Below are 25,663 nucleotides of genomic sequence, written 5' to 3' on the forward strand. Positions count from 1 at the left end.
GGGTGGATGTTGTTAATGAGTTCTAAACATGTGAAAACCTGTGTTGCAAAATTGGTTGAATAAGTAACAGGAATCTTATTTTAAGCATTCTAATATGGTTGTATCTACATTTATTTTGGATTTAGGATTACTTGATTTCCTCCAGGATGAGAAATAGTTGCATAAAATATTTCTCCTTTCATGTTTGCTTTCTGATAAACTGGAATACTCTGGATAAAGTTATTATATTGTTTATGATAAAATAGAAAACTTAGGAGAAAGCTCAGATGACAGAGCTGTTTTAAACATGAACTCACAGTACTATGATTGAATGTACAAGAACTGACCAAGACTAAGCTAGACAAAACCTTGACTTGGATAGGAAAGTCCATCTCTATCAGACAAGCTATTTGGCAATTGTTAACTTCTATGGCGATAGAGTCAGTATCCTCCAGGAATGCAGTGACCGTTAAGATGTTAGCCATTTTTCACTAGATAATCCCATTCACATATAGACAGCATTATATGATCTTAATGCATTTAATGCATTTATAGAGTTGAGAGGAAATGTGGTAGAAAAACCAGGAAATAGTGAAAACGTCAGAAATAGGGGACATATGGTCAAGTGCATTAAATGCGTATAATATGAAATTCTTAGACAATAAAAAAGGAAAAACTCATCAGAGCATGCTATCTATCTATATATCTAATCTATTTCTATACATAATCTTATGACATGTTTTAAGTCTTGCTGGATGTATGTGAATATGTATGGTGTACATATGCATATATGTGTCCTAAATGTGCATGTGTGTGTGTGTGTGTGTGTGTGTCTGTGTGTGTTAAGTTTGTTTATAGTAAAATGAAATATATTCAATATAAAATGACATGTATTTACCTAAATACATAGCTCCTTGTTCTGTAAAGTAATGTTTTATAGCATCTAATACACAAATATGCTTCACTGTTTGCCTCACTGTTGCACTTCTATACAATTTTTTCTAATTATGATTAAACCTATTTACTATGCTCTAATGTCTCCTGTTCTTTCCTTTATTTCTGAAATAATTCATATTAAATATCTCCTTATATGTGAAATAGAAATATAATAAAATATTCTAACATTTGCATTACTTTGAATTAGTCGTCTGCATAAAACAGTGAGCCAAAGACAGTTTTGTTTTCTCAGAGTCTGAGAAGTATGTAGTGGACTTGGCAGTGTCAACAGATATGTAAGATCTTTCCCTCCTTGCTTCTCATGTTACTCTCACCTGTCTCCTTCTTCCCACTCTTTGTCTGTCTATCTCTCTGTTACACAAGCATACACACAGAAAAACTGACATTTGTAATAATAAAATCATATATTGATTCTAATATACACTAACTATATTAACTAAGCCCTGTATCCTGTGTGCTTTAATTATTAACTTTATTGCTTTGAGTACTTTTGTGATCCTCATGAATTTAATTTTAATTGACAAAATTAGTACATCTTATTTTTAACTCTATTTCCATAATTAAATATGAGGGTTAGTGGCTAAATGTGAGAAACACTGTATTCACTCTGCTTTAGCTCGGATTTCAGTCTCATGTCTCTTAGGCATTATTCTGATCTAGGACCTTCAGGTTCCCTCATGCTGCTTGCAAATACAAAAGTTGTGTTGTGAGAGAGCCAGGGTGGAGCTAAAATGGCCTGGTCATAAGGCATGGACCTCAGGTTCCTCTGCCTCCCCTTGAGGGTAGCTCAGCATCTCTAGGGATTTCAACTTCTTTCATATGATGGAGCTTCATGGAGATAATAATTCTCATAATTAGAAACATGCTTCTATACTTACCATTGCATAGGATATTTACTCACAATGTAAGGAAAATTAATAGAAGATAATTATCTTCTCACTACAGACCTTGCCATCTTTCATAATGTTTTCTAATGTTTATGCTGAACTCAGAAATATATCTCTCATCCACTTTCTGAAAACAACAGTCTTTTCATCATAATCGTTTTACACTGAGATCCTTAGGCTGTGTGGATTAGCAGTTACATCATTTACAAAGAAAAATTGGCTACTTAGGCCCTACACCAGACTTAACATTATTAGTGCTATTGTGGCCAGTTAAGTTCAACTTAGGCAAATAAAGTCATGAACTATTTATTCCAAGAAGTGCTCAGCGTTTTTTTTTTTGTTTTGTTTTGTTTTGTTTTGTGGGGGGGTATTGTACCACTACAAACATCTATGGACACTCTATTCAAACTATAGGGTATATTACAATTTTATAAGTCAATATAATAGGCAAAAACTAGAATTACTTTTAGCAGAAATAATATTGTTTGCCTGAGAAGATTCTTGTAATAAAAATGCTGAGTTCCCTTTCCATGTGTAAAACGTTCCAGACAAAATAAAGTCTGTAGAAAAAAATTGTTCTTTATAACAAGGTGGCTTTTGGAAAGTTCCATAGATTATGCTCTGAGTGTCTATCATGCATTTCAGAACAGGCAAAAGTGCCATACAAATATGAAAAACTTGAAATGAGCCTAGTCTGAGTTGTGATGTGCTATGATTTAAAATATGCATTTGAGTTCATCAGAATTACCAAAACTATATGAATGTAACATATACTAAAATAGTTTCATACTTATTTACATGAAATATATTTAAATTGAGTTTCATATGTTCTATTTTGCAGTTTTATTGGCAAGAAAAGTGGAAAAAACAGACATCCTGAAAGTTCTATACAACAGCATTATATTATGGAACATTTTAAATTTCAGAATCACAATTCATATCCCATAAAGTTTAATATTTTAAAATGTCCAATTCATTACAGTGCATACATTCACATATTGTTCAAGCCCACCTGTATATAGTTTCAGTCCTTAGTTGTTAGCTACTGAGGAATACAAAGAGAGTGGAATTTCTGGCCATATGGTAATGATTGAAGGTTTGGGGAACCATCACACATTTCTTCACTCTATGATTTATTTTACTTTACCACTAGAAAAATACTGGAGCCTCTGTGTCACTGCAGGCTTGCCAAATTATTTTCAATTTTTTTGATTACAGCATCACAGCAGGTGCACAGTACTATAGAATTTGGATTTTGAATTGAACCTCTTTCCAAAATGAATGATTCTTAACTAGTTTTCAGGTGCTTGTCACACTTAACATTTCTCTTTGGATGTCTACTCAAGTCATTGTCTATTTTTCTTTGGGCTGTTTGGCCTGTTTAAATTACACACACACACACACACACACACACACACACACACCCACACACACACACACACACACGTAGTTTGATTACACAATTCTTATCACAGGGCTAAGAATGTAACTCAGTGGCAGAGATGTGTGTTATATATCATGGATGAGACTCAGAGATAATATTAAGCACTGTAAAAATTCCCTAATTCTTTATTTAAAATTAAAGCAAATATTAATCCTAACATGTTGGTCTACATGCTGATATTGGGGCAAGGCCATACTTTTTGACTATTATAATTTTATAGTTTTGAAATGGAAATGGAAGTGTGTTCAAACTCATTTATCTTTCAATTTTGTCCTTGTTGTTAACAAAATGTTAATAATGTATATAAGCTTAAATAATTCAAAGTTTGATAGGGATTGAACTGAGTTTTTATGTTAGGTGGGTTCAATAGTTTACCCCCTAAAATAATGCAAAATTCCCCATTCTGTGACACAATCTTTTCTTTGATAACTACATTAAATTAATTAATCAGTTGCATAACTTTCTGTGCATTACCCAAAATTTCATAAATAGGCAAAGTATGGTTTAGTTCTTCTTTGCCTTCATGTGTGCCTTCCTTACAGTGGCACTAGGAGCACACCCTTGGTTGTGATATGAATATGAAGAGCTTTAATCTTTCATCACTAAACAAAATGTTGACTATGCAATTTCAATGAATACTGATAGTATGTTGAGAAAATTTCATCTATTGGTAGCTTGCTAAATAATTGTAAACATAAAACTGGCTAGTTATTTTCAAATACCTTCTCAATATTTACTGAAATATTACAATGATGTGTGTAGTCACTTCCCTTAATTTTATTGGAATGGTATGTTGCTTTACTATTTTACTCATTCTTAATTAGATATTCTGAAAATCCAAGTGTTAATATCTTAATTCTTCAGTACATCAGAAAATGATTACAGTAAGAAACAGGGTCTTCACAGAGATGGTTTAAAATGTTGAAGAATCTGTAAAGTTCAAGTGACACCATGAGAGTGGGCTCCAATCTAATCTAAATGATATTGTGGGATTAGGTACCTGGGACCAATAGAGAAAAGTCAGGAGTGTTACAGAGGAAAGAACTCTATATCTACAGCTGCACAGCCCTGTGCAAATGATGAAGCAGGTACCACCCAAATCATTATCAACCTGATTTCAGGCCTCCAGAAGGCAGTTATCATCTTTGGATAAATCAACAAGCCCGTGACATTTTCTTTAGGTATCCCATATATACTAATATGTCCATGCATGTACTCTAGAAAGTATAAGTGGTTGTGCATAATAATCATTTTAATATCTGCTAGATTTGTTTTTTCTTATTTTACATAATATGTATATGCTCATTACACATATTAATTTATGGTTATCTCTTCTTTTGTACATATTTAGCTATTAGAAAACAGTAATTCTTTTCCAAAAGAATGTGGTATAGTGATACTTGGAAAGTAATGAGTCAGAGACTTTAAAAAACACAGCAAATGCACCAACACACAGTCACCGTCCATATAAGTTCTCTTTCTGTCTACCCTGCATCACGAAGCCGTGGCAGGAGAGTAGACAGCCATTGGAAATGTAGCACAGAGGAAAAAGGAAACTATCTGAAATGGTAAATTTCTCAAAATTTCCTAACCTTCATTTGTCACAGACCTTGCCACCCACTCACCAAATTGTGTTCACCGTCATTGAAACAAATGTTTCTGAAACACATATCAGCTCAGTAGCTGTTGTGTGAAAGGATAGAGTTCCAGGAGATGCTAACTACAGCACATCTGTAAAATTCTATCTTGTGATACTGAGAGCAATAAAGAAAAATAAAAGTAAATCAATGAGAAAGTCTAGAAATCGATAAACAGAAATGAAAATCTACAGTAAAGTGAATAGTGAGACAAGGTGAACCCAAAGGAGACATGATTTGATGGACAGTTTAAAACTACAGAAAATGATTAAGAAAAGAAAAATATTTACACTTCTTCTTCAAAATAATGGCAGCGTATATATGTAAGCAAATAACTTTTATATATAACAACCATTTATTCTTAGGTGTGATCTATTTTAGGTAGAATTTTTTGTGTAAAAGAAATTTTAGACATCTACTGAAAATAGTGAAATGAGACTTAAAATTCTGTGACATACACTCTAATTTGTGTTGTTTCTGTCTACCTATATACATACATTTTATAATGTATGCAACATTCTGCAAAATTTAGTATCAATAAGACAGAAATAATTTTGATTTCTTGTAATTACAGTATGTCTTAAAAGGGCATAATTTTGAATTTCTTGTTGCCTTTTCAATTTCCAAGTAACAGCTTTTACAATACAACAATGAGTCTCAAAACTCATGAATTAGTCTAATGAAAATACATATATATATCTTAAATATGATTGAATTGAACTAATATTCTTATTGTAAGCTTAAACAAAATATAAACTCACAAAATCCTTTAACCTAAGAACTTGCATATTTAATGAATATGCATCAAGCACACACATAATTTGATACATCCTGCTGTTGGTTTTTATCAGTAAAAGGAAAAGAAATATTTAAATTTTGTTCCAAAGGATTTCAAGTTTTATTTGAGAACTAAGTTCCCAAAAGGGTAGAAAAATCCACACTGTCAAACATCTTTAAGATAGACTGACTGTCAAGAACTTCTTTACCACTGAGAGTTATCAGTCTCTCACAACAAAAGAGAATTCTGACATTTTCAACAACATGGATGACACCAAAGGAATTTATTCCAAGTGAAACAAACAGACATAAAAGGGTAAGAATTGCATGACCTCACTTAGGAAAAGGATTCTAAAAATAGATAAAATCATAGAAGCATCAAGGAGAATTTTGCTTACTAGGGCTTGAGGGATGGACAAAAGAAGAAAGTACTTAGGTAGATATCTGAGCAATGCAAGACAAAAGTCAATCACTGCCCGATACCTGCTATAAAGTACATAGCACGTAGTTAGCCATATTGCAAATGGCTCTATTCCTTCTGTTTGTTTCATTCAATTCTAATGTGTTAGTTTTTGCTTTATATTACTATATTTTGTGTTAATTTTATTATTATCCCTTAGAAGCTTAATTGTCTTCTAATGAGAGATAAAAGGGATGTATCTGATGGAAGGGAATGTGGTGAGGAACTCAGAAGAGTAGTGGATGGGACACACTATTTAGGATACATTATGTGTGATATAACAACTATATTTTCAATAAAACTTTCAGAGAGAGAGAGAGACAGAGACAGAGACAGAGACACACAGAGAGAGACATAGAGAGAGACAGAGAGACAGACAGAGAGAGCAAGAGAGAGCCCAAATTATAGTAAGACTTGGCCTCTGGACCTTCAACATTGTAACATATAATTTATTAAACAAAACATAAAACATCTGGAATGTGGAAGAAAGTTGGTGTGGGGAGTGGAGGAAATCTGGAGTGAACGTGTAAAGAGAAGATAAAAATCGTGAATGACTGTGTACTGATAACATCACTATACACAGTGATGTCAGGCACACCAATGTCTCAGATCCATGGTTAGTAGCAGAACCTCATCCAGTTGAGACTCCGAGTGATGACACAGTCTTTTTCTGGTCTAAGTGGAAACACTGATAGTGTTCCACATCTTTCTCCCCTGGAATGATTGCAGCCTGACACTGATGGCCTGTAAAAAGCTCCTACAAAAGCTAAACCTACTTCCTTATTCATCTATATCCAAAGTCAGCCTCCTCTGAATGGATATCATCAACTCTTTGATGTTCCCGGTTTAAAAAATGCAAAAGCATAGATTATCACCCCTCTTTTAATTGATTAGGATATATATTTTTTAAATATGGGGTTCACCATACAGCCCTTTGCATCATGGAATTAGCTCTACCACTAAGTCATATCATCAGCAAATTTAACAATATGTTTGAGACAGCATCTAACTGAGGTACCCCTAAATTCTAGAATTTACATTTTTTGGTTTTTCAAGACAGGGTTTATCTGTGTAGCTTTGGAGCCTGTCCTGTAACTCTGTCTGTAAACCATAGCGGCCTCAAATTCACAGAGATCCACCTGCCTCTGGCTCCCAAGTCCTAGGATTAAACACATGCATCACAGACCACTACGTGGCTTTCTTTTTATGTGCATTGGTATTTTGCCCACATGAGTGTCTGCGTGATGGTGTTGAATTATCTGAAACTGCAGTTACAGACGGTTGTGAACTGCCATGTGAGTGCAGGGAATTGAACCCAGTGCCTCTGCAAGAGCTGCCAGAGCTCTTAACTGTTAAGCTATCTCACCAGCCCCTTTGAGTTCACTATAGAACACGTAATGATTGTGTTCACCCTGGCTCATTTGGCCTAGTGGATGGGATTCTAGGTTATTATCACTTTTCTGGGTGATTTTTCATTTATTAGCCAATAAAAATTAATAATAATAAGTCTGGGAGGAAACATTCACTTAGGTTGGAAATACTCATGAAATCCATCATGTTCTTAATTCTGAATGTGTGCTAGTCTACAAACTCATTAAGTTGCACATATTAAACACTACAGCATCTTGAATGTCAGTCTATAAAGATAATTAATCTTTTTCAAAATGAAACTGTTCCAGCTGAAACAAGAAACAATGGTTTCATAATCCAAACCAGGTTACTTCTAGTTTCCCAAATATTCTCTCTGTTACTCCAGTAAGATGTTGATTCACATTTTGTAAATTTTGAACTCATAAGTTGGAAAATTTTCTATTATGTCATAGAAAAAGAAGTAAGAAAGAAAAATGAAAAGAATCTTCACATCTGGGCATGCTTTTGTAATAAAGCAAATTAATAAAAATGCTTCTCTCTCTCTCTCTCTCTCTCTCTGTGTGTGTGTGTGTGTGTGTGTGTGTGTGTGTGTGTGTGTTTGTAAAGATTCAAGAAGAAACAGTAAATGTTCCAGTGCTTGCAAAGCTTTATTAGGAAGATCATAGCCAGGTATCATTGGAATGATGAACCGGGGGGTCAAAGTAATCTGGTTTCTAAAAAGACACAAGGATATCTAGCAAATTACATTATAATTATGGAGAGAAAGTATCTTCCTTTTATGTATAATATAGATGCAAATATAAATGAAAAGACTTTAAAATGTATTTCTTTTTTATTTTACTTCTCTTCCTAATGACATGACTAGCTTCTATTTCCTTGCCTTAAGGAGTATGTCAATGTCTGGGATTAGTTCCCAGAAATGTTAATATTACTTTATTTTCATTCTCTCAAAGCTACTAAAACACAGCTGGGAAATTAAATGCAAATGCAAACATTTTCCTCAGCAAAGTTCTTTTTTCTTTAGCAAAAAACCTCTTACATCTATTTGTTTTAATGATGAATCCTATTCAACATTTGTCATTAACTTTAATGAATTCACAACATGGATTTGATTCAAAGTGAATAGTTGGGGCATCTAAATCTTTTCAGACTGCTGATTCAAAGCTGCCTGAGTTATAGTAACTCGAGTTACAAGTACAACCTATTCTACAGATGAATTGCCTTTGATGTTCAACCTACATTTCCTCTATCTCCTTTCCCTTCTTTATTTTAGGTGATGTTCCCTGACTGTAAATCTCTAGCACCCAATATTCTAATTTATGTAAATTTCAATGATATATGTCCTTATAATGACACTGTTGTTCCATCTATATACAGAACTAACCCTGTGGCACATAAAAAGCTTTTTCCTCCATCTAGAGTTCTAGACAATTTCCATTTTAATCATTCTAACTCCTTTTATTTCCTTAAATAGACTGAATTACATTCTTAGCCAAACTATTTTTGAAATGGCATACCTCATAAGGCATGACTGATTACATATTAATACCAGATATGCTAAAAGTCGCTGGATAGACATCAAGGGGGTATGTTAATCCTTCAGGGCCACTAATCTACCATGTTCTATAGCAGTTGGATCTTTACTAGCTGCTGCTAAAACATGTCATTACATAAAGTAAGAAATGCATGGAGCTTTTTATGATGTTAACTGTATATTTGCAAGAACCATCATCATTCCTTCTAAGAAAGTATACAATTTTTAAGAACAGAAATCAGCAATATCTGCCGGGCATTGGTGGTGCACACCTTTAATCCCAGCACTCAGGAGGCAGATGCAAGTGGATCTCTGTGAGTTCAAGACAAGCCTGGTCTACAAGAGCTAGTTCCAGGACAGCCTCCAAAGCCACAGAGAAAACCTATCTCCAAAAACCAAAAAAAGGAAAAGATAGAAGAAATCAGTAATATCCAATTATCAAAAAACCAAGCCAGAATGCATGTTCATACCTAGTGTGTATACTTTAAATGAATTATCATTTAAGTTTGTAAATAAATAAAATACTATGTGTCTATGTCTATAGGAAACTATGTAGTCTAACATAAGTTTGTATACACACATTTTATTGAATGCTTGCTCTTACCACTAAATTAATTGTGAAGGTAAAAAAATCTAAAGCAAAGTTTGGAATGATACATAATGTATCTGGAAAGTGCATGTATTTCCTGCTAACAGTAAAGCTAACTGAACTTAACTAAACTAACCTCAGTGTGTGATATAGGATTTTTCTAAAAAGTAAAAGAATCAGTTATTTTCCTACAATTGTCCTCTAAGTCATCATTGGTCCATATGAAAAAAACCTTTAAGACTGTTTACTGTCCTTGGGATAGTCTAGATGTTTTGATTTTATTTGCTAACTTGTGTTTTTAATATTGTTTCATAAAATGCACTGAAGGATGCTGCTTGACAAAGAACCCTGCTATAGAATTGGGTACAAAGTAATCAGATGAATTACGCTTGGGTATATTGGCTCAATTGTAATTGAAGCACATGAAAGGCAGAGAGAGGTTGTCCCCCTAAGAAAGCTACATTAGCCCACATAGACATCAGGCCTCCATGTAGAAACACACACACACACACACACACACACACACACACACACACACACACACACACCACACCAGATACAATTTAAAAAATAAACAGAATAAAAAGGCAACATCTGAGGTAAGAACATAACTCAATATCAGAGGTCTAGTGTCCAAAATGGCACTGATTAGTACACTTACTCAGTTATGTTCATAGCAGCATTATTTGTAATAGCCAGAACTTGAAAACAACTTAGATGCTCCTCAACTGAAGAATGGATGAAGAAAATGTGGTACATTTATAAACTGGAGTGGTAGTCAGCTGTAAAATGCAATGACATTATGAAATTTACAGGCAAATAAATGGAACTAGAAAAAAATCATTCTGAGTGAAGTAACCCAGACCCATAGAGAAAACATGGGTACTCACACATAAGTGGATATTATGAGTAGAGTGCCAGATACCTAACTTACAATCCACAGCCACAGAGAGTCTAGAAAAGAAAAGAAGGCCCAAAGAGGGATACATGGATTTTCTTGGGAAGGGGAAATACAAGAGATCTCCTGGCTGAACTGGAGGCATGGGTGGGAATATATGGGGGATAAGAACTTGAGGGAGCAGGTTTGGGGCAGGACAGAATGGGAGACTAATGAAAGAGACATCTTGATGGGGGGAGGGTCATATTTTGGGACTAGGGAGAAACCTAGTGCCAGGAAAACTCCTAGGAATCCACAAGGATGACCTCAGCTAAGACTCCTAGCAATGGTGTTTTGTGTTTTTTAGTGGTGAAACAGTGAGAAAAGAAACAAAGGTAACTGGGAACAGTATGCTATTTTAGGGCTGTTCATGAGGATTCTATGCAATGATATCTGAACATGTCAGCAGTTAGGAATCTTGCCTACATTATTGCTACTTACTTTTCTTACTTGTGGGGGCAAACTTATCCCATGCTTTGGAATATGATTTGGTATTGATGTGGAAATATATTGTTTTGATAAATGATATTTTAAAATTCAAAATCAATAGCCAGTGAAACTCAAACATGAAAAACATCATTGTCTGGTCACAAAGCTACTTTATATATGGAACTATCTAATTTTTGAGAATAAAAGTTGTGAGATTTTTATTTACCCTTAGACTATAACATGGATATAATGTAATAGAAATCATTTATAGTAACATAACAAGCTTAATTGTTATTGTAATGATTCTGACTTTAGGCCAAGGTTAAAGATAACATAAATGTCTACACATTCAATATTTGAAAGGTAGGGTTTCAAAGATAGAGAAAAAAGGTACTTATCACTCCAGCATGTTGGCTCACACTTTGCACCCCAAACTCATATTTTAAAGATGAGAAGATCAACACTAAACCATCCTGAGCTATGTATCATGACTCCACCTCAAAACAAATGACAACAATAACTACAAAAACAAGAAAAAAATAGCCCAGAGCTAGATCAAGGGCTATGAAAGCATGAAGACTCCAGTACAGACAGATGCCCAGAGCCCATGTAAACGGGAGAGTGTGGAGATCTGCCTGTAATTCTAGCATGCAGAACCAGGAGACAAGTATCTCAGGGAAAAGCTGAACTGCTCACCTGGACTATTCTAACTGGTAAAGTCTGTATTCAACAAAGTGTCCCCAAGTCAATGAATGAAGTAGAGAATAATTGGGGGAGGTGCCTGATGTCAACCTTTGGTCTCTCCATGTTCTTGCACAAAAGTGCACCCATGTGCACACTACATACATATAAATACAAAAGATAAATGAAGGAAGTACACATTTTAAAATAAAATAATCACAAGAAAATGTATCTGGCAACTCTCCATCATGTAATTAAGTTTTGTTGTTATATAAATGTGAACTATTCAATTCAAATTTTAAAATTATGTTCATATAATTACTTAAGGACACACTTTTCTAAGTAATGATGTAATTTAGGAGTATATTTTAGTTCTTTCTTGGTCTCATGAAGAGTAGCCTTTGCATGGTATCACGGTCTCCATTATTCACCCTCATTTGCAACAGGAATCAAATTATAAATGAAAGAAATTCACTTTTGTGAACTGCATACACTAACAGTGCTGATACAAAACTTATCAGCACTGTGAATTTAAAATGTGTGTCTCTTTCTCCATGTTGTAATTTTTGAAGCTTAGTGGCAAGCTATATATAATGGTATGCATTCTCAATTTAAAACATCTTTAGGTAGGGTAGGGCCCCCAACCAGGGCTCCACCAAGTCCACCAAATCTTCCTGTGCTGGGCCTAGGCTCCTCCCCATGTGTTCAGAGACAGAGCAAATCCCTTCAAGTGGGATGGGCTCTCGAAGTCCCTCCCACCCACCAGGGCAAAATGCCAGTCCACCTCCAGAGGCTCCCAGGAGTGCAGGGGCCTCCCCATTGGCATCCATGATCAGGGGGCTGGATTAGTCCTGTACTGTCCTCCCAAAGAGCATCTGGGGTCGATATGCTTTCCCTTTTTCAGGCCAACTGTTTCTGTGGGTTTCTCCAACCAGGTACAGACCCCTTCGTTCTTCATTCCTCCCTCTCTTCAACTGAGTTCCAGATTTCAGCTCAGTGTATTTCTGTGGATGTCTGTCTCTGCTCTCATGGTGGGGGGTAGGTTGGAGGTGGGGTAGAAGGAATGGGGGTGGGGGGAGGGAGAGGGAGAGGGAAAGTACATGTGAAAATATTAATAATTTAATAAAATAAAAAAAACATCTTTAGGTGTCACAAATACAATTGTATATCAATCATGGGAAGTCCATCTGTTTAAAAAACTATAACAAATGTCTTTTTTATCTAGAGGGATTTGATAGTCAATACAATTTAAAGTCAGACATTTAAAAAGATGATGGGTGTAATGGGAGTAAATGTATAAGCAGCCTTTTATTCACACCTGGGGTATATTACTCCATATAATTTCTAATCCAGTATCTGAGTAAGCTTGCAGAGTTTTTTTGTGAATATGCAGAGCCAGAAACTAAGGCCAGATGTGTACAGAAATATGTACAAGGACAGACAGATTTCTTGAGTTCCAGTTAATCATTCTTTCTGACATAGTATTAAATTAGGTGGGTGAAAGGCAGTTTGTTAGCAAAAAAGGTAAATAATAAAAATAGTGCAACATTAAGTATCATTACAGCACTGTAATGTTATGGTGCCCATTGCAATTTTTTTAAGTTATTTACATTAAAAGCTTTTTTTGCTTTGTAGTTAGGATAAATCATTTTTAGTAATTTCCCAAAAGCACTCCACAGTCAATTGCTCTTATCTTTTTCTCCAGAGAGATTGAAGTACAATACTCAGTGTGAGCATCAGGCTTTCTCTACCGGCTTTGTTTGATCACCAGACTTGGAAAGCTGTTCAATGAGATCCAATAAAGAATCAGCAAAGCCCAGACAGTTTTTCATGTCTGGAGTAAATACTAAGTCTCTTGTCAGGTGATGTGCACCCTTCCCATAGCATTCTGTTGTCTTGAATGCTTCCTGCCAAATATGCACGCCATATGTTCAAAGTTTTCTTTGAGAATTAGAGACGACTAGTATTCAGGCAAAGCAATGTTATGCTTCCCAGATAAAATTAGATAAAATCAGTAAGGTTAAATGTGAATTGGATAAAATTCTACAGCTATGATTGAAGTCTGTAGGGAAATGTAAATTTTAATAATACAGGAAGTTCTATAAACTTTCAGCATTTAATTTTAGAAAGCATGTTCAAGCCAATGTCTAGTTTGTAATTCTAGTTTAACTTTGTGTGTGTGTGTGTGTGTGTGTGTGTGTGTGTGTGTGTGTGTTTGTGTGTGTGTGTGTGTGTGTGTGTGTTTTGTACATTATGTATATGTGTTGCCGGGGAGATGATCAGATGCACCTGTAGATGTGGGAGGTTAGAGGTCAACTTTGTGTAGCTGGTTCTCACCTTCTATATTTACATGCATTCCGGCCGGGGTACAAACTCAGGTTGTCTGTCTTTCATCTTCAAGTGGCAGATGCCTTTACTCTTTAAGCCATCGACCTGGCCCTACTAATTCGGAGAGAGCTCAGAGGTCGCATTTTATATTACCCTTCTTCAGATCAATACAAACATCCTAAATTATATTAGTATTTTAGAATGTTCAACCTCTAAAGTCACAATTAATTAATATTTATTAGTTCAAAATGAGCAGAATGTAAAGAATTCAAATAAATTATGTTTCTTCCAGTGTCAAAAATATGTGTATAGACCATATCCACTATGAAGATAATTACAGATTGTTTAATAACTCTTATGTTTCCTCTTCTTACAATGATAGATTAAATATTCTTAGATACTTAAAATAGTAGACTAGCTACTTAAAAGAATATAAGCATACATGATTATATTCAAAATATATTTTTGTATATGCAAATATACAAAATTGTACTTTACATGAAATGCTTTTTAATAGAATATGGATTTAACAATAATAAATAGGAGAAGAAAATATTTCTTCTAAGAAATTATAATCACTATGTTAAAATATTACTTATCAGAACCATTAAGCAACTAGAGAAGAAAAAAGAATATCATATTAAGCTTTTTGTATGCTAAAGCACTAATTTAGCATGACCTTTACTTTAGAAAAGTCATAGCATCTAGTAAATAGAATTAAAAATATCTCATTAAATGGTAAATGTGATGAGGTCAGGACAAAATAGCAATTGTAGAAGTACCAGAAGAGGTCATGTCTGGAAAATAAATCACAAGCACAACTAGTTTTATTCAAGTGGTGATTATACATACAGTCAGAGGGAGGGAAGATTGAAGGGTAATGGCAGATTTCTAGATTGGGAATGGTGATGTTTGCTGTTGAAGTATAGATCATAGAATAAAATCAAGTTTGGGAAAGCAATGGGATTAAATTCGATATCCATGCATATTTAAAAAGAAGCATCTAATTTAAGAATAATGTATACTAAAGTGAGGGACCCAAGACAGCAAAACAGATCTGGAATCTTCAGGTAGAAACTACATCTCTTATGTTCTTCATTGTGTGTGTGTGTGTGTGTGTGTGTGTGTGTGTGTGTGTGTGTGTGTGTGTAAAAGAGAATTAATGGTGGAATGAAATTAAGGTGGGCTTCCTTATGGAACATCCACAACATACTACAGAGAACAAGATTCATTTCTTTAAAGATTTATTTATTATGTATACAGTTTTCTGCCTGTATGTGTCCCTGCAGGCCAGAGGATGGCACCAGAATACATTGCAGATGGTTGGGAGCCACCATGTGGTTGCTGGTAATTGAACTCAGAACCTCTGGAAGAATGGGCAGTGCTCTTAACCCCTGATCCAGCCATCTCTCCAGCCCACATAAGATTCATTTTATATTAGTTTTTAAATCTGAAAAAATTGTTGAAAAAGCTCCCAATGTATTCAGTGTTTCTCTTTGTAATATTCCTGGAATGCCAGTAAATGTCTACAGGTTTAATGTGCTGTCACAGTTAGAGAGGGGCTATAGTGTTCATTTTATAAAGACACTCATATTGGAATTAATCCTCAATTGTAATGAGCTCTTTATGAATATATTTGCAGTTACCATTTCTTCAGACTTTAGAATTTTCTTTAACTCATTTCTATTGCTGTGACTAATATTTCTAAAAGTAATATAGAGTATGAAATGGTTTGTTTCATTTACATCCTGGTCATAGTCCTTTCCTATAAGGAAGTAAAAAAACAGTATTTAAAGCTTCAAGTCAACAGACAGGAAAGAGCAGAGGCAGAATGAGTACAGTATTCCTTAGTAGTTTGTTTTCTCTACTTTCATACAGTTCAGGAACCAGTGCCTAGGGAATGATGCTACCTACAGTGGGATGTCTTTTAATACCAACTAATTATCAAGATAATCCCCCAAAGACATGTCCACATGACTGCCTGATCTTGACAATTCCTCATTAAAGCTCTTTAAAGATTATTATATATCATGTCAAATGAAGAGGAAAACTCAGGCGTTCAAGCTTCAGCACAGGAGGAGAGGCCACACAATTCATTGTCAGAATGATTTAAAAATGAAAAACACAAAGAAATGTAGAGATTAAAGAAACTAAGTATAACATTTTAATAAGAAATTGACCAACATTTTCCGAGGTTATATCAGAGGCAAGAGTATCTGCATTGCCAGCTACTGCATTAATTCACTGATAACGTTAGTCCTAAAATTTTCCAAAGAGAATCTGGAGTAGAAGCAGATGTAGTAGTGATTGGGAGGGTGGCTAAAGAAACTTGAAAAACAGTAATGTTCATCAGAGAAGATGCACATAAAAGCATGTAGTGAACATGGTTATATTTAGAAAACTTCCTGACAACTAAAGCTTATGTGGGGGTTTTAAACTCACTATGATTGTGGACTCTGAGGGAGAGAAAGTGAGGGTAGACCGCTCTGCACTAAAGGATGCTCCTGTCCTCCATCTCACTCCCCAGTTTCTCATTAGCCTAAACTTATTGTATTGTACTGTTGGATGCTGGTGGTAATATTTCTTCATCTTTGTAGTACTTAGTAATTTCTATTCTGTCTTCACTTTGTGTTCATTTTCTGATTTATGCATTACAGTATGGTTTGTTGTTATAAATTCCTATTGTATTTAAATAAAAAGTCTAGTAAGATTGCTCAATTAGTCTCTGTGATTGACCTAATGAATTATCTATGAAAGATGATTTGTAAATAAATAAACAAAACCATGTACAATTTTAAGTTTACCCTAATTTAGGAGTCACTGTATTATATATTAATTAAAACCCTATAAGCAAATCCTAGACTGAGCTTTATGAAACCATGGAGCAGCCTCAAGGGGCTGACACATTGGAGGATTAATTCTTCTAAGACATAGTTGAACCATAAAATTAGAAACGAACATGTTTATTTATAATCATAACTTAAAGTATTAGCATTTGTGAATATTCCCTTACTGATAATCGCCACTCTCACCATTGCTTCTAAGAGCTTTTCACATCATTTGGCTCCTGTTTCTATGAATTCTTTAGAATTTGAAGGAACAAAATGGTTCACACACACACACACACACACACACACACACACACACACACACACACACTTCAAAGGTTTTCTTCCTTAGAAACAAAATATATCATTTTTAAAAGAGCAGCTATTACCACAAAGGACACAAAAGGAGCAATATTCATGTGAAGTATTATTTAAAATAGAATGGAAATGTGAGGTTCTCTACACTTCAGATGGTGCTGTCTGCCACCTTGCCCTCTAGTTTTATATTTTAAGATGATTTTTAGAAAATCTGTTTGGATGTCCTGCCTCTGAAGATTTCTCTACACTCCTATTTCTGACATCCTCCACTTGGCTAGTCTCACATTACGAAATTGTATCTACTAGTGAAATTTCTATGTATCATTAAAGGCAGACATGATCAGATTTATCAGTTTCTCTTTTATTCAAACTGAAACATTCTTATTTAATTCTTATCACGTTGCCTCTTGATGTTGTACAAATATTGCGAAAGAAAGGCACTTTCTGACTCAGTGAAAGTGAAATAAAAAGGATTATGTGTGAATTGATCAATCATTCCTAATTTATGCACTGTCATGTATCTTGTCAGTCATAAAAATTCTTCTAACTAAAATTACTTCTCATCAATTGCTGTATAATATTCTGGACTGTGCTTCCCTTGAATATATACTCTGCTTTTTATATTATTTATGAAAAATAACTGTTGTTTGTCATTTCTAGACCCATGATCATGATAGCAATTTCTCAGAAACTCTTTGAACTGAGGACTGAGCTGCATTTAGTGTAGTTTGAAACCTTGTATGGATAGCACTTTCTTCATAAAGGCATGGAATTTATATGTTGTATAAGACTATGACAGCTAACTATGCTTCAGTATTCTCCACAACTTTACTTGTTGTTGCTTGAGATGGTGCCATCTGGGGCTTTTTCTAAGGTGGACACTTCTGGGCATTAACAGATGCTGCAGCTTAGCACCAAAATCTTAGCATTATTTTTAATATTTCAAATTGCATCATCATGTAGAGTATAGTAAGTTAATAACTTTATGCAGTGTGTAATCCTCAAATTGTAGTGGTTAATGCTTTACTCTCCTCAGATACATACAAGTTTTGAGATATAGTGATTACTTTTACATAAACAGTAAAACATGATATCTCAGTTGTTATAATCAGTATTTTTCTTCAATCAAATAAGAGTGACTAATATTTCCTTCTCTTTATCATCACTTTGTGTCCATAGCCCTTTTGTCTTCATTGTTCCTAAAACATACAACAGGTAGTGTGGATGTAATCATGTGGCTGTGTTGTAGCACAGTACCACAATCCTAACAATCTGAAATATGGAGTTGAATACATATTTCAGTTGTATATAAATAAATTCAAACTGTATATATTATTGCTAGTATTTTCAGGAAATCAGAAAAAATACGCCAAATATACATGTAATTTCATCCAGGAAACAAAACCTAAGTTAATAACCCTTTCAACAAGTTTTGCTATGACATAGAGAGGAATGTAAATAAACCAGTCATAAATTTTGCTTTGTAAAACATCATATGATAGAGAAGTTCATATTTTACCAGAAAATTTTGTAACTGTTATGGTATGAAACATTTATAAATTTGTCATTATAAAATTATTTTGCACCAATCTTTTATGAGTGTACATACTCTACTGAGGCAAGAATAAACTAAAGTTTTGAAGATTTAAACTAATTTTTCTCATTAAAATTTTAGATTGAAAAAATAGCAAATTCATCTAGGTAAAAACACTGAAGATGAAAACTAGTAATTGTATATAGTGCATGAGTAGATAATAATTATTATTCTTGATTAAATTAATTTTACTGGAATTTTTTGATAAAAAACAAATATCTTTCTCATAATTCCATGATTACTAGAATATGTTAACTGGAAGCATTTTGTCCAGACATTATGTTTATTTTATGACTCTATTCAGTATGATTACAGACACATTTCCTGTATAAGCTATATTTTTTGTAAAATCTTTTTTAAATGTACTGATCTTTCATTTGCACCCTTAGATACTTGATATGCTACTGAAAAGCATAATGAAATGATCCCACACTTGTTCCATATGTTTAAATAGTATGCAGAAGTGTTCTAAACATCACTGCCAAAAAATATTCAGTATTATCTCCCTGCACTGAAACTGAACAATAATATCTTAATAATATATTTGAAAGAAAAATGTTTTATGTTAATGTAACACTCCTTCTTCCTGTGCCCCAAAGTGTGTGAACTGTAGATGTAGAAAGCAGCACCAGAGGCTTAAATGTGAGACCAGATGTCTCCTTAATCAGTGTTTTCAATCTTTTTGGAAACAATCCCCATCAATATAGCAGTTTTTTTTTTCAGCAACTTAAAAGCAGAAAATAAGCCTTTCTGTGGGAAATAGACCTGGATTCAGGTACTTAATGGTATTCTCAATTTCATGTCTTTTAAAGGAGTTAAAAATAATCTATTTACCTTGAAATTCTAAAAGAAAAACCTGTACATTTATAATTCCTTTGATACCATATTTCTAGAGCCAAACTTTACAACAAAGTAATAGGACTTCCTATTTTTGAAAACAACACCACTTTCATCCACAGGAAAGCTCCCCTGAGATGATTAAATACAGGAAACACAATTATACGTGCACTGAAAATGAAGACATGGTTGACATAAACGACTACTGTATATTTTTTTTTAAAAAGAATAAAATGCAACCACAATTGTACCAAAAGGTCACATGATATTATATGCTGAAATCATGTGTTAGTTATTGTTAACACACATGGGATAATCATTTTGTAACTTTATAATAAGACTAGGGAATGACTGGTCTGTCCTGGCTAATATGCTATTGAAGGCTCAGTTAACCTCTAAATCTTTTTTTGTGGTGTCCAAGAACATAGGATGTCCACGCCCATCTCTTTACCATCTGTTTGTCCCTGAAACTCCTTGGGGTTCACTCTCATTCATGATCTGCTGTTATTTCCCTCTTCATTATAAATGCTATGGGCATAAGAGGAATATTTGTGTATAGACAAGTTAAATTTTATTTGCATTTATTTCAAGCTATAAGAAGGTGTGATGTTGTATATGTTTTAATAATTTTCATATTTCTCACTTCCCTTTGCCTAAAATACCTACCTATTCTTCCTTATGAGTTTTTAGATCATTGCAAGTAGTATTTTTAAAGCAAAAATCATTTATCACTGGACATGATGAAATAGAAATTGCTGTATTTTTATGATTGTTCAGCTGGAAAGATCAGGTATAAGGGCAGAGTTATTCATAGCCATGTGCTTACAAATCAGGAAGCCTCAATTCTCACATGCTCAGCATTGTAAAATAATTCCACTCATTCTCTTCTTGCTTTTTATTCCACTACAGAAAAACTGATGTAAAGGGGGGGAGTCAAATGTTTATGTTATGAGCCCTGTTGTTAGATGATAAATAAAAGTGGTGATGAAAGACCAGACTAAGTACTAAGATTTATATCTAAACTTTATAAAAAAAACAATTTGATATCCTTGCATTTTTAGATCTTTGGTTTGCTGGACATGGTAGGAAGAGGCACAGTGTGGGCTTATTTAAATTGTGACAATGGAAAGGGGTGGGGATTTTCTGTGGAGAGCTGAGTATATGCATTCACAGTTCAGACCCCAGTGGTTTGCTTTGGAAGAGAGGCTTTTGAATGTTTTTGTAACCAACTCTTTTGACTTTTGACAATGTTCTCAGATGTGTTCCCAGGAAGTTGGATAAAACACTTGTACATGAGCTACAGTATAACAATGTTGACTGAAGGTAATAATATAACAATTCACATTGTTAGAGAAGAGTTCTAAATCCTATTTTAAATACCTTTAAGGTGTGTGAAAGGGATCAGAAATCCTCGCACACCTGCACCTCTTCACTTATAAAACGTTTCTCATTAAATAATTTTAAATATGGTTAAATTAACTTTACTAGTATTTTGTGGGAAATCACTCACATGGTGTACATTACTGAATCCTGTATAGATGGATGACATTGTTTCCTTTGCCAGCTCAAACACAAAAATGCATATATCTTATGATTATACAATTTGTAAGTTCCTTTGAATGTTTGTATTAAGATTCTAATAAAAATAAATCAATACATGAGCATTATTATTATCCTTCAATATGGTTGTCATTGCCATTGCCTTGTATAGATATTTATATGCAAGAATCAATGAGTCTACTTAATTGAATGTCCGTAAGAATTCAGTTTTATCCACATCTTTAAGTAAGGGATTAGAACTTGTATGTTTCAGATCATGTATATTTTAGTTTAATAAATCTAGCACACTTTTTGTTCTATAAGCTGTGATACAGTGATGACTAAAGTTCAGCATTTTGCTTCTCTCTTGAAAACTTTTCAATGGACCTCTGATATTTTGATCACGAAACTGACTTCCTCTGGAGTAAGCTAATCTTGTGAGTGTCAGTTTTCCCCTCCTTTCTGCCTTAGGATTTTCATCTTCACAGACTTTTGCTCATGACCTGTTGCATTTCCCAATCACTTTTAATCTATTGTTTCAAAAGATGGAGGTTCCTTTCCACAAACACATTTTTTCTATCCTATAGCTAGTCTAATTTGCAAAACTAACTAAACTTACAAAAGAAGCCTTCAATTTCATTTTTGTGTATAGCCATTTCTATATTGTGACTATAAGAGTAAGAGGCTAGTGGTAAAAAATAGTGGGGTGTAAATAATTAACACTAGATTTTAACATCAGTAAACAGTCTGCTTTTTATTATAACAAAATATGCAGCCAATTCTCTCTGGGAAAAAAAAAACAGGATCCAGGGCACAGATTAAAATTGATCAGAGTTTGGAAACTTAAAGTTCTGAAAATATTCATCAGGTTATTCAATCAGGAAAATGAATAGCATGAATAGAAAGATCTTGGGAATTTGTCTGGCTTCACTTAATTAATAATGCATCTCCCTTCCAGTTTAGATGAAAAGGACTCCTGTGTCTATGCACATATGCAGAAATGGAGGTGATTTGCAATTAATCTAATTAAGAAATAGATATGTTAACATATAAATCCTAATTGCTCCCTTTGCCTCTCTCCTTCTCTTTCTCCCCATTTCTTTCACTTTATCTATTTCTATTTCACTTTTTCTATTTCTCACCCTGCAGTGTGTGTGTGTGTGTGTGTGTGTGTGTGTGTGTGTGTGTGTGTGTATGTGTGTGTGCCTTGCTAGATCACTTGTTAGATTAGTATCAATATATTGTTGGTAAAGTCCTTAATGTTGTATATTGTGAATGTCAGTGTCTAGATAATTTTTATTTAGTCACAATCTGGCTACCTATTTATTCTCAAAAAGGACTACTCCAATAATGAAAATTATGTATTATAGTCTTTAATTATAGTGATTTTAAGTAACCATATTCTGATGTCAGCAGATTTAAAAATCTCTGCCATTTTTGTGTGCAGTGTTAATGTAGTTACTTTATAAATAGTTAGATTTCAGGTAATTTATGGAGAATCACAAACCTGCTCAACCCTATCTATCCTTTTTCTATTCCCATGACCCCTTGCTTCCAGTTTACCCATGAGATCTCTTCTATTTCCACTTCCTAGGGAAATCCATGCATCTCTCTTTAGGCTACCTTTGTTTCTTAGCTTCTTTGGGGCTATGGATTGTAAAATGGTTATCTTCTACTTAACAGCTAATATACTTTGAAAGGACAGTACTCAAATACATATGGAAAAAAATCATGGTAGCTAGAACAATCTTGTATGGTAAAGGCATTTCTGGAGGTATCACCATACCTGATTCAAGCTCTACTAAAAATATTTAGCAGTAAATACAACTTGGAATTGGCATAAAACAGACAAGTGGACCTATATAACAGAATCAGAGACCCTGATGTAAATCTACACACCTATGAACACCTGATTTTTGACAAAGAAGCCAAAATTGTATAATGGAAAAAGAAAACATCTTTAAAAAATGGTGCTGGAATAACTTGATGTTGGCACATAGAAGAATGGAAATAGATCCATATCTATTACCCTGCACAAAACTCAAGTCCAAGTGGATGAGAGACGTTGACATAAATCCAGTTACAGTAAACCTGGTAGAAGAGAAAGTGGGAAGTAGCCTTGAATGCATTGGCATAGGAGACAATTTCCTAAATACAACAACTGGTGTCAAAAATTAATAAATGAGGACTCCTGAAATTGAAAGGCTTCCATAAGGCAAAGGACACTGCCAATAGGACAAGATTGAATGGGAAAACATCTTCACCAACCCCACATCTGACAGAGGGTTGATCTCCAAAATATATAAAGAACTCAAGAAACAAGACATCAAAACACCAAATAATCCAATTTTTAAAAATGGGTTACAGATCTAAACAAGGAATTTTCAACAGAAGAATCTCAAATGGCTGAAAGACATTTAAGGAATTGCACAAGGAGTCATCAGGGAATTACAATTAAAAACAACTCTGAGATACCATCTTACACCTGTCAGAATAGCTAAGATCAAAAAACACTAATGGCAGCCCATTCTAGAGAGGATATGGAGAAAGGGGAACACTTCTCCACTGCTAGTGATAGTACAAACACTTACAGTCACTTTGGAAATCAGTATGGTGGTTTCTCAGAAAACTGGCAATCAATCTACCTCAAGACCCAGCTATATCAATCTTGAGCATATACCCAAAGATGCTCCATTATACCACAAAGACATTTGCTCAGCATTGTTCATAGCAGAATTATTCATAATAGCTCGAACCTGGGAACAACCTAGATGCCCCTCAACTGAAGAATGAATAAAGAAAAGTGACACATTTACACAATGGTGTGTTTTTCTATGGTAAAAACAACAATCATGACATTTTCAAGCAAATGGATGGCCTAGAAAAAAATCATTATGAGTAAGGTAACCCAAACACAGAAAGACAAAATTGTATGTACTCACTCATAAGTGTACCCACTTAGCCTATGAGGATTTTAATACCCTTTTAATGGACCAAAAACTTACTGAGTCATCTTGCCTGGTAAATTCCCCTTTCTATTTTAGGAGAATATATAATTTGATTAAATAATAAGAACGTGTTTATAACTTATCTTAAAATCTATAGCCTCCAGTTACTTTTGCAAACTTATGAGTAAGTGCAGTGTCTGTGTGTGAGTATGTATGTATGCAAGTTGTTACAAAAACCAGTGGATCCCATGGTGTCATCTCACACAGGTAGGAGAAACTAAACATAGATTTTCTGTAAAAGCATCAGATGTTCCTAACTGCTGATAGAAATATTATTTTTAAGTAACCTCTCCCAAAGCAGTCACCTATTAGATGGAATCAGTTTAGTTCAAAACATATTGCTTTACATTAAGTGTATAACATATTTCTTTTTTTTGCAAAGTGTATTGGTCTATCTGTAATCCAGCTCTCTGTTTCATGTTTTCTTTCCATTTCCTCTATTTAATGACACATGCTTCTTCAGTGCTTCACAAGCACCCACTTGTTTGTTTTTTTCTTGAGCACAGATCTTTATTTTTTTTTCAGTGCTTTTGTTGTGGCTTCATAGTCCCTTCTCCTTAAAGTTATTTTTAACGAATAGTCTGACAGGGAATTTATGTTGAAATATATATATATATATATATATATATATATATATATATATATATATTCTTTTAAAAGACAGTTCATCATTCTAAAAAACATTTAAGCAACTCAAACAAATATAAATTGTAGTGTAGTACCTTAGCTCAAATACAATATTTTATTCCAATGGAAGAAAGAAAAATTCTAAAGTGCAATAGCTCCTGGAATGTACAGTAACTTATCTGTTAATTCATTTTGGCTTCCCCAATGATATTCTAAATGTCATTGCATAAGTAATTAAATTGTTTTTGATGCATGGTGACTACAGGTCAGTGTTGCTTCTCCTCCAGAGCAAACACAAAGGCAGCTTTGCAAATTGGCTTTCACACAAAAAATCAGCAGGACACAGGATACCCTAGGGAAGAGAGCATGTCCAAAGGGTGGTTCTGGAATCACAAAAGGTCCTAGTTTTGCATATGTTCTGGTGAGCAAAACCTTACATTCTCTTCATTGTGACACTTCTAAGAAACAGCTTGTACTTTGGGATCAGTCTCACAGAACATATTGCATAAAGCAACACACACACAAAAAGAGCAAAATGAAATAAAGATTGACTCTGTACTCACGAAATGTTCTATAGAATTCTTCAAGAGCCAGGTGCTTGTCAGCATTGAAGTCATCATACTTGAGCAGATCATACAAGGTACAGTCAGAAAAGTCCTTGTTCAGTTCTTCCTGTTTAATCACCTGGCAAACAATGCAGTAAAACTGTGATATTTGTCTTATTGTTTCTACATAATTTTATTATTTATTGGTAACAATCACATGATAGATTTCTTTAAATATGAAGAACAGTAAAAAATAAATCAACAATCATAGATCTTTGGTTATTGAACAATTGTTTTAACTAATCTAATGGCAAAGTCATGATACAGCCTTAGAATTTGTCTAATTCACAGAATAAC

General features: G+C 34.1%; 1 protein-coding gene across 3 annotated transcripts in view; it reads right to left on the reverse strand.

Moving 5' to 3' along the window:
- The window catches only part of Fstl5 (follistatin like 5), a 507,741-nt gene that overhangs the window by 219,491 nt on the left and 262,587 nt on the right, over window positions 1-25,663 (reverse strand). For all 3 annotated transcript variants that reach the window (XM_035451280.1, XM_035451279.1, XM_035451277.1), the window contains exon 5: window positions 25,325-25,445. In XM_035451280.1, the coding sequence (XP_035307171.1) occupies window positions 25,325-25,445 (121 nt within the window). The remainder of the gene's footprint in view (window positions 1-25,324; window positions 25,446-25,663) is intronic.

The sequence above is a fragment of the Cricetulus griseus genome (genome assembly GCF_003668045.3).
Source record: "Cricetulus griseus strain 17A/GY chromosome 1 unlocalized genomic scaffold, alternate assembly CriGri-PICRH-1.0 chr1_0, whole genome shotgun sequence".
NCBI classification, from domain to species: domain Eukaryota; kingdom Metazoa; phylum Chordata; class Mammalia; order Rodentia; family Cricetidae; genus Cricetulus; species Cricetulus griseus.